Here is a 14,407-nt window from a genome sequence, read left to right on the forward strand (position 1 = left end):
TGACCATGACATCCTCCCTCACTCAATTGGTTGAAGTCTCTGTTAATCGACCCTTGACGAACTCAACGATGTAGGGTGAGGCTAACTTCAAGTATGTGCACGTGCTTCCAAGTGATCATAGCATTGATGTAGGGTGAGGCTAACTAGTTGGAGTCTCTTCCAAGTAGGGCAATTGTTCTTAGGCATTGTCCTGTATCTTGTCCTCCACCAGCATGCTTCCTAAAAACTTTGCATCTATCTCGACGTCATTTACTTATATATTCATGATTTTTAATATTAAATTTAAAAAATATTATATTTATTTTACGAGTAAGTTATTAAAAGTATATATTTTTGNTTTTTTTTTTTTTTTGTAATTCTTAAAAATTTATTTTGTGAAATTTATTTTAAAAATTGTATACAAAAGTTAAACAAGGAAAGAGAGAGAAAGAAAGAATAATTAAAAAAACAACAATTATTACTGTAACTAATATTAAAATTAAAATAAAAAATATTGAAATTAGTCAATACCATGGTTAGGTTTAAGATACACTAAACCCAACCTATGAAATAAACAATTCCTTAATTATTTTTTAAAAAAAAAAATTGGTCTAAAATAAATTAGAAAAAGACGTATTCGAATAGAGACAAGAAATCTGTTCTATTTTTATTATTTGTTTCAAACTACATTGTTTGTTTGTTTAATTATTTTATATAATAAAAAATAATAAAATAATAAAAAGAATATTTAAGAAAAAGAAAAAAGAAAAATGGTCAGCACTTCAAACTTCAATCGTCAGTCGTCTGATAGAGCGGAACGGTGGAAAAAGTTTCTGAAAATCAATGGAAAGTCAAGATTTCGTAGCATTTTCCATCTACTTCGAATGCTTCTCTTCCTTCTAATCCTTCTCCGGCACGGTTGTGAATGGCTGCTTCTTCTTCTTCTTCTTCTCCTAGATGGTCGTATGACGTTTTTCTGAGCTTCAGAGGCGAGGACACTCGCAAGACCATTACCAACCATCTTTACGAAGCTCTCAGGCGACAGGGCATTGTGGTTTTCAGAGATGACGATGAGCTCGAGAGAGGGAAGGCCATTGCCGACGTGCTGATCAAAGCGATTGAGGAGTCACGCTCCACCATTGTTATTCTATCTCAACGCTATGCGGATTCCAAGTGGTGCTTGAGGGAATTGGCTAAGATCGTCCACTGCAAGAACACATTAGGTCAAACGGTTCTCGTGGTTTTCCACAAAATTAATTCCTTCGATGTCATCAGTCCTACTGGAATTTATGAAAATTTCTTTATTGACCACGAGAGTAACATCAAGGAGAATTTCGAAGAGGTTCAGAGCTGGAGGTATGCCATGAGAGAAGTTGGAGGGCTCTTTGGATGGCATGTAAATGACGAGTATGATTCCTTGCTCCTTCTCTCTTATACATCAGTATCAAAGTTCTCATGTCCCTTGGAAATTGAATTTAGAACTTGAAATTGAATTTAGGTGGTTGTATTATGAACAGGACCGAAACAGAGAAAGTCCAAGAAATTGTTAAGCATGTTTTCAATCATCTGCGTCCTGATTTACTTAGCAATGATGAAAATTTGGTTGGCATGAACTTGAGGTTAAGCAGAATAAATATACTTTTGGGCATGGGGCTGGATGATGTGCGCTTTATTGGGATATGGGGGATGGGTGGAATAGGCAAAACAACTATTGCCAGAGCTCTTTACAAAATTGTTGCCCGTGAATTTCATGGAAGTTGCATTCTGCGGAATGTTAGGCAAGCTTTAAAGAATGTTGGAGGCTTGGTATCCTTGCAGGAGAAACTTCTTTCCATGACTCTATTAAAAGGAAAAGTTCGCATTAAAGACGGTGATGGAGCTGCAATGATAAAGGAAAACCTACAAAATCGAAAAGTTTTTGTTGTTCTTGACGATGTTGATCGTGTGAGCCAGGTGAAAGAACTGATAGGAGGAGAAGAATGTCTTGGTTTTGGAAGTAGAGTCATCATTACAACTAGAGATGAAGGTTTGCTTGTTTCTCTTGGAGTTGATAGGCGATACAATGTTGAGAGTTTTAATGATGAAGAGTCTCTTCAGCTCTTCTGTCATGAAGCATTTGGGGTCAAGTCTTTTAAGAAAGGTTATTTGGATCTTTGTATGCAATTTATAAAACATGCTGAGGGCCTCCCATCAGAAATTAAGGTTCTTGGGTCTTCATTGCACGGTAGATTGGTTCCGTCATGGGAAGATGCCGTAAAAAATTTAAATGTTTCTTTAAACAGGGAAATCTATGAAAACTTGAAAATTAGTTATGATGCACTTGAAATTCAAGAGAGGAGAATGTTTTTGGATATTGCTTGTTTTCTTACAGGAAGGAGCAAAGACCAAGTCATTGACACGTTCAAGAGTTTTGGAATTGATGCTGCTGACGGACTAAAAATTTTGCAGGAGAAATCCCTCGTAACCGTGCACGGTAACAAAGTACAGGTGCATAATTTACTGAAAAAATTAGGTCAAGAAATTTTTCTTGAGGAGTCGTCGGGCAAATGCTGTAGGCTGTGGCGTCGAAAGGATGTCAACCATGCTTTGAGGCATAATCAGGTAAAGCTTCAATAAAGAATGTAAGCAATGTTACTCTTAGTTCAGAAACAAGCATTTTTTGAACTTTGAATTCACCTCCGTGCATATTCTTAGGGAGTAGAAGACATTGAATCCATAGTCTTGGACTTGGACGAGCATGGAGAGTCACACTTAAATGCCAAGTTCTTTTCGACAATGACCGGCCTGAAAGTGTTGCTTGTTCATAATGTGTTCCTTTCTGGAGATCTTGAGTATCTCTCAGATAAGTTGAGACTTCTTAGTTGGCATGGATATCCTTTAAGACATTTACCGTCACGTTTCCAGCCGAGTGAACTATTGGAACTCAGTTTACCGAATAGCTGCCTTGAAAATCTTTGGAAGGGAGCAAAGGTACGTCACTTTTATCAATAGCATTGTTTAATTTTCTTTAACGGTTGAATTGATAATATCATGACATTCTTGTAGCCATGTCCTTTTTTTAACAGAGGTTAGATAAATTGAAGATAATAAACCTTAGTAATTCTGAGTTCTTGATCAAGACCCCTAATTTGTCAATGGTGCCAAATCTTGAGAGGTTGGTCTTGAATGGTTGTATAAGACTGCAGGAGCTTCATCAATCTGTCGGTGCTCTGAAACATCTCATCTTATTGGATCTTAAGGATTGCAAATCTCTCAAAAGAATCCCTTTTAATATTTGTTTCGAATCACTAAAGATTCTCGTTCTTTCTGGTTGTTCAAGACTTGAAAATTTTCCAGAGATCGTGGAAAACATGAAACTTATGACAGAGCTTCATTTAGATGGCACTGCTATTCGAGAATTGCATCAGTCGATTGGAAAACTCACTAGCCTCGAATTGTTGGATCTTAGACACTGCAAAAATCTTCTTACACTCCCAGACTCGATTGGTTGCATGACATCGCTTAAACATCTTGCATTGGGTGGCTGCTCAAAGCTTGATCAAATTCCAGACAGCTTGGGAAACATTTCTTGTTTAAAGAAGCTTGATGTGAGTGGTACTTCTATTAGTCATGTCCCATTGTCTCTACGACTTCTGGCGAACCTCGAAGTATTCAACTGCGAAGGCCTGTCCCGAAAATTCTGCTATTCGTTCTTCCCATTTTGGGATACACCAAGGAATTATAATTCACATTCATTTGGTTTGAAGTTGATGACTTGCCTATCGAATTTTCATTCTGTAAAAGTTCTGATTTTTAGTGATTGCAAGCTGGTAGATGGAGACCTACCCAACAACCTCAGCTGTCTGTCTTCATTGCAGTTTCTGGATCTAAGCAGGAACTTTTTCGCCAACCTGCCTAATAGTTTGTGTCAGCTTATCAATCTCAGATGCCTTGTCTTGGACAACTGCAGTAGGCTCCAGTCATTACCGAAGCTCCCGCTCGGTTTACGTTATGTACTTGCTAGGAATTGTGTGTCACTGAAAGAACACTATAACCAAGAAGATCACAGGCCTATAAGTGAAACAGAAGTAATGATTCTTAGTTACCCCACATCAGCTGAACACCAGAACTCCAAAATGGCTAACTTAATGCAGTCAAAAATATACACAGCTTGGGAGAATGGGCATTGAAGATAGTATGAGGTACTTTTCCTTTTTCCTTCTCACGTGTTAATTTCCTTTATGATACACTCACCACACCAAATTAGAGTAAAGATAGCTCTTGATGATAACATTTAATACAAAAAGTTATTAAAACAAAAGAGAAGCGGGAAAAAATCAGTGCCTAAAATATTCCCACCTTATGAACGTTTTGTTTTCTTCTTTTCTTTGATTCGCTGGTTAAGCAAGTTGACCCTCGCTGTTTTCTTTTGATATCTTGACTGAGATTCGTGGCTTTGGTTTATATTCTATCTGGTCCATGCATTTGCGTTGAACTATGTTGACCCTTCTGTGAAATTGATTCTTGCTGGTCCATGCTTTACCAGGTTCGAGAACTTGTACTGAGAGCTGGTATTCTATGTGCTGAACCTCAGTAGAAACTGTTGTATATAATGTTCATTCTCTTCTAAGACCTAACATGTCAAATTTAAATGAAATATCCTTTTGGGATATTGTTCTGTTCTGAACAATGATGATTGTATCTACCAAATGAATCTAACCTCAAGATGTATCCAATAAACTTCTTAAATTTGGCCTTTTCAAAATTTGTTCATGTCGATGAATTAAGTTTATTAGGCCTGAAACTTAATTCTCTTCCATCTTTCATAGAGGCACTAGGCTTCGTAAAGATATTAGCTACTTGGTCTTCCCTTTTCACATGCACTAGCTCTATCTCCTTTTCCTTCATATGCTCTCGAATAAAATGGAACTTCAGATCAGTGTGCTTGCTTCTTTCATTATGAACCGGATTCTTCACCAATTCGATAGCAGATGTGCTATCCAAATAAATTTGGGTAGCCTTCTATCGGTTATTTCTTTGAAAGTCACGTAAATACTGTGTCCCCCAAAAAGAACATGAATCCTAATGTACTCTTCCGATCATCCACATCGCTACACCAATCACTATCAGAATATCCATCTAGCATGAACTTTAGTGTTGAATAACCGGAAGGATTCAGTCCCCCAAATATACCGTAAGATTTTCTTCATAACTTTTAGGTGCATGTAGATGATCGGAATACCCTTTCTGCATTGTACATATTTAACAAGTTGGGCAATGCCATCACATTCGTTGCATCTTGTAGGGCATACTTGACATTCTGTCGAGATTTCTTAGTGTGGTGCTAGGCTTTGGCAATCTCATTTGAAGTACTTTTTCCAATACCTCTTGAAGTCTTCGTCTCCTCGTACAACACATTAATCCCTGTGCTACCCACGGTTGCACTCTCGTAGAACTTGTTCCAGTACCCATAGTTAGTGCAACGCAAAGATGTTGCATGCATGAAGTGGTTAAGCAGCCTGTCAGTAAATTATATGGCGCATACACACCTAACATGCAAAAGGAAACATTCAAACAGTGGCGGCTTCGTGGTGGCTTTCAAGTGGTTGAAATCTTATATAAAGAGAGGAGTTTGCTTCGATATTAAGGGGACTTGCGGAACATAATATTAGAGAGCGTTTAGTTTGAATAAGAACGCAACTCCAATCCTAATGACCACAAAGTTGGAAAATTAGAGCCAATGCTCGAAAAACTCACTTTGAAAAGTCTCATTGGTTTCCTATTGTTGTGACCAATCTTCCAATTAATGACTTCATCTTTTCTATTGAAGTTTTATGCACAAATTTAGTTCAGCTAGACCTACATGAACTCAAACTAGAAACGAGATGAAGAAACAATGAATTTAACACCAGCATAGTACTTAATCATACACACTGTGTGACGCGTGAATCAATTAGGATTTTGTGAAAGGTGGGATATGAACTAGGATTTAGTGAGCATATCTTGTTGTGATGTCTCACATTGGTTGGGGAGGATAACAAAACACCCTTATAAGGGTGTGGAGACCTTCCCCTAGCAGACGCGTTTTAAAGCCTTGAGGGGAAACTCGAAAGGGCTGCCCAAAGAGGACAATATCTGCTAGGGGTGGATCTGGGCCATTACACTTGTAGGCGCATTCTTCCATGATATATAGGATAGAAATACGGTTTCAAGTGTGCACTTTCGAGGATAGACTTGACTTAGGCTAGCATGGTTAGCACGACTCAACTCGACTTGCCTAACCCAGTTTGACAAACTTGGCTCAATTAGCTCAACTCAATTGACTTGTTTTGATGTTGACGTCTCACTGATAACAAGAAAACAATCTCTTGAATTTTTCAAAAAGACTTTTCAGAATCTCTTATTTCTACGTCAGTTTTTCCAAACAACCGAGAAAATTCACAAGTTCATTACTTTTGTGTATTATTCAGAAATTAATGTGTGGTATTAGTTTTTGTTTCTTAGAAGAAGATTCATTTGGGTCTGAAGCTTTGAAATTTCAGTAACTTCCTCATCAAACCATTCAGTGTTCACACGGCTCTCCCATCCCCATCAGTGGTCCATATAAGTCTGGCTTCCAATTGCGACCAATTCAAAGCTCCCTTCATTTATATTAACAACGGTGTTCATTCATATGGATAGCCATGTTTTTTTCTTTCTTTTCTGGAGCTGATTAGAGCTTTCTTCCAAAGGCACATGGCTCTTCCAAATCCTTTAGCTTTTCTTTTCATCTTCTTGCATATAGCAGCTTTCTCTGCAGAATCTTCTTTATTATACAATGGATTTAGCCAAGGAAAAAGATTGGTTCGCGATGGAGCCGCAGTTGTGATGCCATCTGGTGCATTGAGGCTCACCAACACTTCACAAAATGTCATAGGCCGTGCATTCTACCCTGATGCCATTCACCTGATTAATAACACTTCTCTTTCATCTTTCTCCACAACTTTTGTGTTTGCCATTAAACCATCCAGCCCCGGCCATGGCGGCCACGTCTTTGCATTCACCTTGGCTCCATCAACCAAGTTTGAAGGTGCTGAAAGTGGGCACTTCCTTGGATTATTCAATCGTTCTAATGATGGAAGCGTATCCAACCATATATTTGCTGTTGAATTTGACACTGTTAAAGGACATGATGAGCTCAAGAACTCCAGAGGAAACGATGTTGGGATTAACATCAATGGTGTTGTATCTGTTTCCTCCCAACATGCTTCTTATTCCTATTTGAATGATACCATTTTGGACCTTATCTTGATTGATTCCGGTGACCCAATTGCTGTTTGGATTGAATATGATGGTTCCAGAAAAAGTGCGAGTGTTTATATAGGCCTTTTGACAGATCAAAAACCAGAGAAGCCACTCCTTTCCTGTCCCATTGATTTAACTCCTGTTCTAAAGGAAAAAATGTACGTTGGCTTCGCTGCGTCGACCGGAATCGAAACAAGCTCTCATTACATTCTGGGATGGAGTTTCGCCGTGAATGCACCGGCACGGCCGCTGAGGTACTCTCTCCTTCCCATAGAACCAGAACGGCAGAGCCATCCTCGTGCATCCAATCCCCAGTTTATGGTTATTGTATTAGTTTCATCGATTCTGGTCATTGTGGGAATTGTTGTCTTAGCCTTCTTGTTTAGAAAAATGAGGAAAGCTGAGAGCTTAGAGGACTGGGAAAAAGATTGCCCTCACAGATTCAGTTACAAAGACCTCTACACAGCAACAAATGGATTTAAAGACAGCCAGCAAATCGGAATCGGAGGATTCGGGTCGGTATATAAAGGCTCGTTACGTTCAACTGGAGCTGAGATTGCTGTCAAGCGAGTAAAAAGAAACTCGAGCCAAGGATTGAAGGAATTCGCAGCGGAAATCGAAAGCTTGGGAAGATTAAGACACAAGAACTTGGTTAATCTTCAAGGATGGTGCAAGAAAAACAACGATCTTCTCATAGTTTACGATTATATCTCAAATGGGAGCCTTCATTCTCTTTTGTATCATCCAATTCAAAACTTCGTTTTGAATTGGGAGCAAAGATTGAACATCCTCAAAGGCATTGCTGCAGGATTACTATATCTCCATGAAGATTGGGAGCAAGTGGTAATCCACCGAGATGTAAAGCCGAGCAATGTTCTAATAGACGACGACATGAATGCTCGATTGAGCGATTTTGGTTTGTCGAGGCAATACGACCACGACCAAGTATCGCACACGACGAAAGTTGTCGGGACAATCGGCTACATACCGCCGGAGTTGTTTCGAACGGGGAAGGCGTCGAAGAGCGCGGATGTGTATGCGTATGGAGTAGTGGTGCTGGAAGTGGCATGTGGAAGAAAGCCTCTGGGATCAGGGCAGTTTGTATTGGTGGATTGGGTGATGAAGTTGTATGAAACGGGTAATGTTGTTCATGTGGCTGATCCGAAGTTGGGTTCGGATTATAAGGTGGAGGAGATGGAGATGGTGCTCAAACTTGGGCTTCTCTGTACTCAGTGGAACCCAGAAGCTCGCCCCTGCATAAGGCAAGTCACGAGGTTCCTTAATGGAGAAGACCCACTGCCAGCACTGGAGCCATGGGCTGGCTATCAAGCTCTGTTCGAGTCTAGTTCAAGATCCATGGCTAAGGAGGTTTCAACAATGTGGAACAGTCCTTCGTCCATGTCGGTCGGCCCCATCTCTTCTGCCTCCATAAATATAGGAAGATAGTTCGTTTCTGTCTTTATTTTAGAACCCATACTTCATGATGTTATAACAATTTTGATTATTTTATTTGTAATTAAATATTATCGAATATTATGTAATGAGTTTGTATAACACTAGATCAATAAATATTTTATCTCTTTATAAATTAATTGATTTGTAGCATTAATATTTTACGGAATAATTATAGGACTTGCTTTTTCCTCCCTCACCCTGCTAAATGTGTTCACCCGTTAAGATTTTAGTTATTATTGAATTATGAACTTTGAGTGCTTGTTCTCTTTGTTATTAAGATGCTTAACCAATAAGAAACGGAATTCACTCCTATGATGATAGTTTAAGTGTCAATTTTATTATTTAAATAAATTATTGGTTAGAAAATTGATTGTATTTAAGGTGTGATAGACTAGGGATAAAATGGACTTTTGATTCATCTGTAATTAAAAATAATTCACGAAATGATCGACTTACTTGTAATAATTATACAAATATGCACTAGTTGTTATAAAGTACATAAGAGTGCGACTCTAGGTTTACAGTGGAGTGACTTAAAATTAACAAACGAAAATTGATTAATTAAAGAAATTAGAAAAAGAATATAACTTTTCAAAACTACTCTAAAATATGAACAAAAAGTCGTTGATGGTACCCCCGATGTTGAACGAAATGAAAATTGGTCGAGAGCAAAAACAATTTTTGGTGTTGGTTGCTAATCACGTATCAAAACCATCATATTTAAACGTTATTTACAGTGGAAGATTCGAAAAAATATCGACCGTAACTCAAGGTTTTCACCATGTTCTTCAAAGGCCCAATTAGGGCTTCCAAATTTGAGTTTCGGTTTTAAGCGCCTGTCTATAGTGTTATAGGCTCCGATTCTTCTAAACTCAAGTCCTAATATTTTTCCTATGAAGATGGTTGAAATATTAGAAAAAGAAAGTAACATTTTAGAACTAACCTAAAGCACGAACAAAATGTCGTCGATAGTATCCTAACATTGAATGAACCGAAAATTCGCAAGAGCAACAAAAATTTGTAGTGTGTGTTGTCGATCATACGTGTCAAAACCATCAAATTTGAACATTTCTCATAGTAGTGTCGAAAACTATCTAGTTGTTCACCGTGTTCTTCAAAGGCCCAATTAGGGTTTTCAAATTTGAGTTTCGATTTTAAGCACCAATATATACTGTAATAAGCTCATTTTCTTCGATAGTATTTCGTAGGGAAATTGTTGGGATATTAGAAAGAGAAAGTATCTTTTCCAAATCGCCCTAAAACACGAACAAAAAGTCGTCGATGGTATCCCGACGTTAAACGAACCGAAAATTCTCCAAACTTGAAATTCCATCATGAAGCTGTGCGGGCTATGATGGAAATCAAAACAATGAAATGAGATACAACATTGCATTTGAAGAACATGAGCCTAGAGAAGAGGCAAGGTTGAACCATAAGACTTGGTCTATGGTAGAGACAAGACAACTAGAGTCGCGAGCACATGAACATGCATGCACGGGGAGCGTGCATGACCAAACAAAGTTTAGTTTCCCCATGAATTGTATTCAATCGACGAAAGAGAACATAGCCTAAAGTCCGATGAAGCTGGAAAGCCGGATGAAAAAACTATAATGGAACTTGAGTTTTCCTTAAGGCTTATCATAATTGTGTTACGATCATGACGTAGCAAGATTCGAAAAGTACGACCGTGACACTATGCATAGAACGACAATTTATTTCAAGATTAACATCACCGACTATCATATTTGAATTAAGCCAAAGGACAACAAGGCACAAACAAATAGAAGGGAACACCACCTAAAACCAAACATTAAAAATTTAAAATAAACTTACTAAAAAAAAATAGTGTGAAACCAACATTAAATGTATTTATAATCGAACACTCTTGACAAAAATTAATTATAATTAAATAACGAGCTAAAAACAATTGTCCTAAAATAACTCTCAAACAAGTTTTTAAATATTACGAACAATAAAGGATAAAACGTGAGGATATGTTTCAAAGTTTTGAGGATATTATTGAAACTTTAAGTTTAAAAGTATTTTTTTTTAACCTAACAATGATTGTGCCCCGAGGTAAGTCATTGAGGACGGGAGAGAATGTCACAACCTAACTATGAAGAGAGTAGATTGTGACTCTCACGTTGCAACAAGAGAAGCGGCGACCCTCAAGTGGCGTCCATCCGGTCACATGAGAGCTTAGACGAGTGTCATGATGCCACCAAGGAGAACAGTGCATCATCTAACACACCACACACATAAAATAGTATTTTTGTTAATTGAGCGGACACAAAATTTGACGCGAACGGGTTTTGATTGAGAAACAAAACATAAAAGAATTGTGTTTAGTGGATGATGAATGGATCCCAGCTCCCAAGTTGTTGTCTTTTTTAAGAGTGCATACATCACAAAGTATCTTCCATGGGAAGCAAACCAACACATAAGGCGTAGAGGGAGAGAAAGGAGACTACGAGGGCAGCCGGAGTGGACGAGGATAAACCGTTTCGATAGATCGAGGTACTCGTGAATAAGATCGAAAACTCTGGTAAGATCTCTCTCGACCTTGACATCAAGGACTATACGTAACAGTCGAGTAAAGAAATAAGGCGGGTATTCTTAAGTTGACATAATTGACATCGATTATGTTCCATTTGTTGTTTAATGGTTTCAGGTTGCTTCTAAATCGTATTGTTGAAGTCCTTAAAGGTTTTGGAGTATGAACCAATTTAAGTACGAGAGATCAGAAAATGACTTAAAACATTGGCTCCCAACGAATGTGAGATACTTGAAATGGGATAGATTTCCCTTGGAATTTCTGCCCTTGAGTTCCCAACATAATAACCTTATTGGCCTCCACATGTGCCATAGCAATTTGAAACAATTTTGGCTCGGAAACAAGGTAATCATCTTATTTAATTAGCTATTACTAGAGATGTTTATGGGACAGGTCGGTGGTGACGGGAAATACTTCTCCATCCCCGTTTCCACCTCTTGTTTTAATCTTCATCCCCATGAAATTGTTGAACACAACTGATCGTGGGAAACACTCGCACTCTTTATTAACACAAATCGGAACGAAATTATAAGAAACTTCGTAGAATACTAACTTGTTATGTCTGTGATGCCATTCCTGTTAAATTAGGTTNTCATCCCCATGAAATTGTTGAACACAACTGATCGTGGGAAACATTCGCACTCTTTATTAACACAAATCGGAACGAAATTATAAGACACTTCGTAGAATACTAACCTGTTATGTCGGTGATGCCATTCCTGTTAAATTAGGTTTCTTTATTGAATTTTCTCATTTTATTAGTTAAATGTATTAGACGAACACGACTCTCCACAATAGTATGATATTGTCCCCTTTGAGCTTAAGTTCTCATGGCTTTGCATTGGGTTTTCCCAAAAGGCCTCGTACCAATCGAGAGTGTATTCTTTAATTATAAACTCATAATCATCCACTAAATCAACCGTTGTGGGACACTTTCATCCAACAAAATGGACATCTCGAGCTATTATCGAACTATTATTATGTGATCCATTTGTGACAGCATCTGAAGAATTTGAAGTATATCAATCTAAACCACTCTAAGAACTTGACAAACACTCCAAATTTCGAAGAAATTCCAAATCTCGAGAGATTGGAGCTCGAAGGCTGCACCAGTTTGATCATCATTCATCCATCCATTTTCGCTGCAAAAAACCTTATTCTTCTGAATCTGAAAGATTGCATCAACCTCACCAATCTTCCAACCAAAATTAACATCAAATCCCTTCAAGTACTGATTCTTTCGGGCTGTTCAAAGCTCAAGAACATCCCACAATTTTCCGGCAACACAAATGCATTAGTCCAACTCTGTTTCGACCACACCTCCATAACAGAGCATGAACAGAGCACATGTGATATCATGAAACGCCTGTTCCTTTGTCTTTGCAGAGCTTCAATGGCCGATGATTCTCCAATTGGGGTCCCGTTATTGGCCACTCTGTTCTCTCTGACCAAACTGAATCTCAGCTACTGCAACCTCAAATCCATTCCAGAAGGGATTGAGTGTTTGGTTTCATTAACAGAGCTGAATTTGAGTGGCAATAAATTCAGTCAGCTTCCGACAACAATCTCTCAGCTGCAAAACCTGAAAAGATTGAATTTGAATCGATGCAAGAAGCTTTTGTGCATCCCCGAGCTGCCACCGAGAATTTTAAGGATCTTGTCGAAGGATTGCGGCTCGCTTGTATCCATTCCAGAAATGTTAAAAACAGAGCATTTGTATTTCATGACAGAGTTGAATCTTATGAACTGCTATCAATTGGGTGGCAATAAAAAGCTTCAGAGATTGATCGTTTCTTGGATGCAGAGCATGTTGTTTCGAAATGGTGCATTCAATGTCGTGATTCCGGGAAGTGAGATTCCTGATTGGTTCACCACAAAAATGGGGTCTTCGATTACTGTCGAATGGGATCCGAGCGCGCCGAATTCTAATTTGATTCGCTTTGCTCTATGTGTCGTGTGTGGCGGCGGCGACGGCGGGGGTGATGTTTCCGGCTCCATTATTGCTTCTGTCGCCGGAAGGAGCCCAGATGAGGGGAATTTGAAGAAGGGAGATGTTATTGTTAATGGGTTGACGATTTCTGGGATGAGGAAAATGGATCATATTTGGTTGTTTGTTTTGGCTCGAACCCAGTTGCTGAGGAGGAAGATGAAGGGATTTAGAGAGATTGAATTTCGGTTCTTGTTACAAGTTAACTATGGCGGATTTGTTTCGAGGAACATTGAATTGAAAAGGTGTGGAGTTGGGTTCATAAATATGGAGGAAGAGGAGGAAGCCATGAAGCGTTATGCCGCTTGTATTATCTTGAAGAACAAGATGAGGATGTGAAGAACCCATAATTTTGTATGCTTTTTTTTTTTTTTTTTCTCTTAATTAAACTCATAAATTCCTAATAAAAAGAATATATTTCAAGGATTTATACAAATTCATAGTATGAAATACACTCGTTCACTTGTCTCCACATGAACGATCTGAATCAAATCATTTGTAACCATTACAAATTAAATCGTATAATAAAGTATCTAACCGGATAATAAAGTATCCAACCGGATATAATGTAATACATATCATTTTTGACATTTCTGGAATATGATCCTCTTATATGTATATATTCTTGAAAATTATATTAATGAGTTTATATATTAATAATGGATAAGGTTAAGTTGCTAATAAAGTAAGCAAAATTATTATTAAAAAATTAAATAATCAATTACTAAGTTTTATGAAATAAATCTTAGCAATCTCCCACTTACACTACCGTTAATGAGACATATGTCTTTAGGTATACTCTATACCCAATATACTCTCGGCCCATTTTAAGTGATCCTCAAATATTTTGTCCTAGAAAGTTTTTATATAGATCAAAACGATCGACATTAAAGCAATCTTGATCACTACCACGATGATTTATCTCCTTTAGTATAATTCCCTGTACATTAAGCCTTTGCACCACTATTAAATTTTAAATTCTTTGTGTCCCATCATGATTAGAAATCTCCAAAAGCTGGTCAGTACATTTTAAGTCTAGGCATCATTTATAAAATTATTTTACATAACTTCTTACATATATTGGACATCATACATATAGTAGCTGTCTCTAATTATTAAAAAAAAAAAAAAAAAAAAAAAAAAAAAAAAAAAAAAAAAAAAAAAAAAAA

General features: G+C 37.8%; 2 protein-coding genes across 2 annotated transcripts; both read left to right on the forward strand.

Moving 5' to 3' along the window:
- The first annotated feature begins 761 nt into the window (after positions 1–761).
- On the forward strand, positions 762–8,792 carry LOC111788424 (TMV resistance protein N-like). Its single transcript, XM_023668761.1, has 5 exons — positions 762–1,386; positions 1,497–2,580; positions 2,674–2,949; positions 3,045–4,145; positions 6,640–8,792. The coding sequence occupies exons 1-5, from the start codon at positions 905–907 to the stop codon at positions 8,686–8,688; spliced, it is 4,992 nt and encodes a 1,663-aa protein (XP_023524529.1). The 5' UTR covers positions 762–904; the 3' UTR covers positions 8,689–8,792.
- Positions 8,793–11,132: 2,340 nt separating this feature from the next.
- LOC111787960 (disease resistance protein RML1A-like) lies at positions 11,133–13,593 on the forward strand. The gene is made up of 3 exons (XM_023668073.1): positions 11,133–11,242; positions 11,369–11,473; positions 12,638–13,593. The coding sequence occupies exon 3, from the start codon at positions 12,645–12,647 to the stop codon at positions 13,575–13,577; it is 933 nt and encodes a 310-aa protein (XP_023523841.1). The 5' UTR covers positions 11,133–11,242; positions 11,369–11,473; positions 12,638–12,644; the 3' UTR covers positions 13,578–13,593.
- The last annotated feature ends 814 nt before the right edge of the window (positions 13,594–14,407 follow it).

Source organism: Cucurbita pepo, chromosome LG02 (assembly GCF_002806865.2).
Source record: "Cucurbita pepo subsp. pepo cultivar mu-cu-16 chromosome LG02, ASM280686v2, whole genome shotgun sequence".
Lineage (NCBI taxonomy): Eukaryota > Viridiplantae > Streptophyta > Magnoliopsida > Cucurbitales > Cucurbitaceae > Cucurbita > Cucurbita pepo.

What these genes read in the sequence shown, in the direction of transcription:
- LOC111788424 (XM_023668761.1), top strand. Translation starts at nt 905, where the DNA reads ATGGCTGCTTCTTCTTCTTCTTCTTCTCCTAGATGGTCGTATGACGTT. An exon ending in ATGCTTTGAGGCATAATCAG is followed by an intron (nt 2,581 to 2,673) that starts GTAAAGCTTCAA and finishes GCATATTCTTAG; the next exon opens with GGAGTAGAAGACATTGAATC. An exon ending in ATCTTTGGAAGGGAGCAAAG is followed by an intron (nt 2,950 to 3,044) that starts GTACGTCACTTT and finishes TTTTTTTAACAG; the next exon opens with AGGTTAGATAAATTGAAGAT.
- LOC111787960 (XM_023668073.1), top strand. Translation starts at nt 12,645, where the DNA reads ATGGCCGATGATTCTCCAATTGGGGTCCCGTTATTGGCCACTCTGTTC.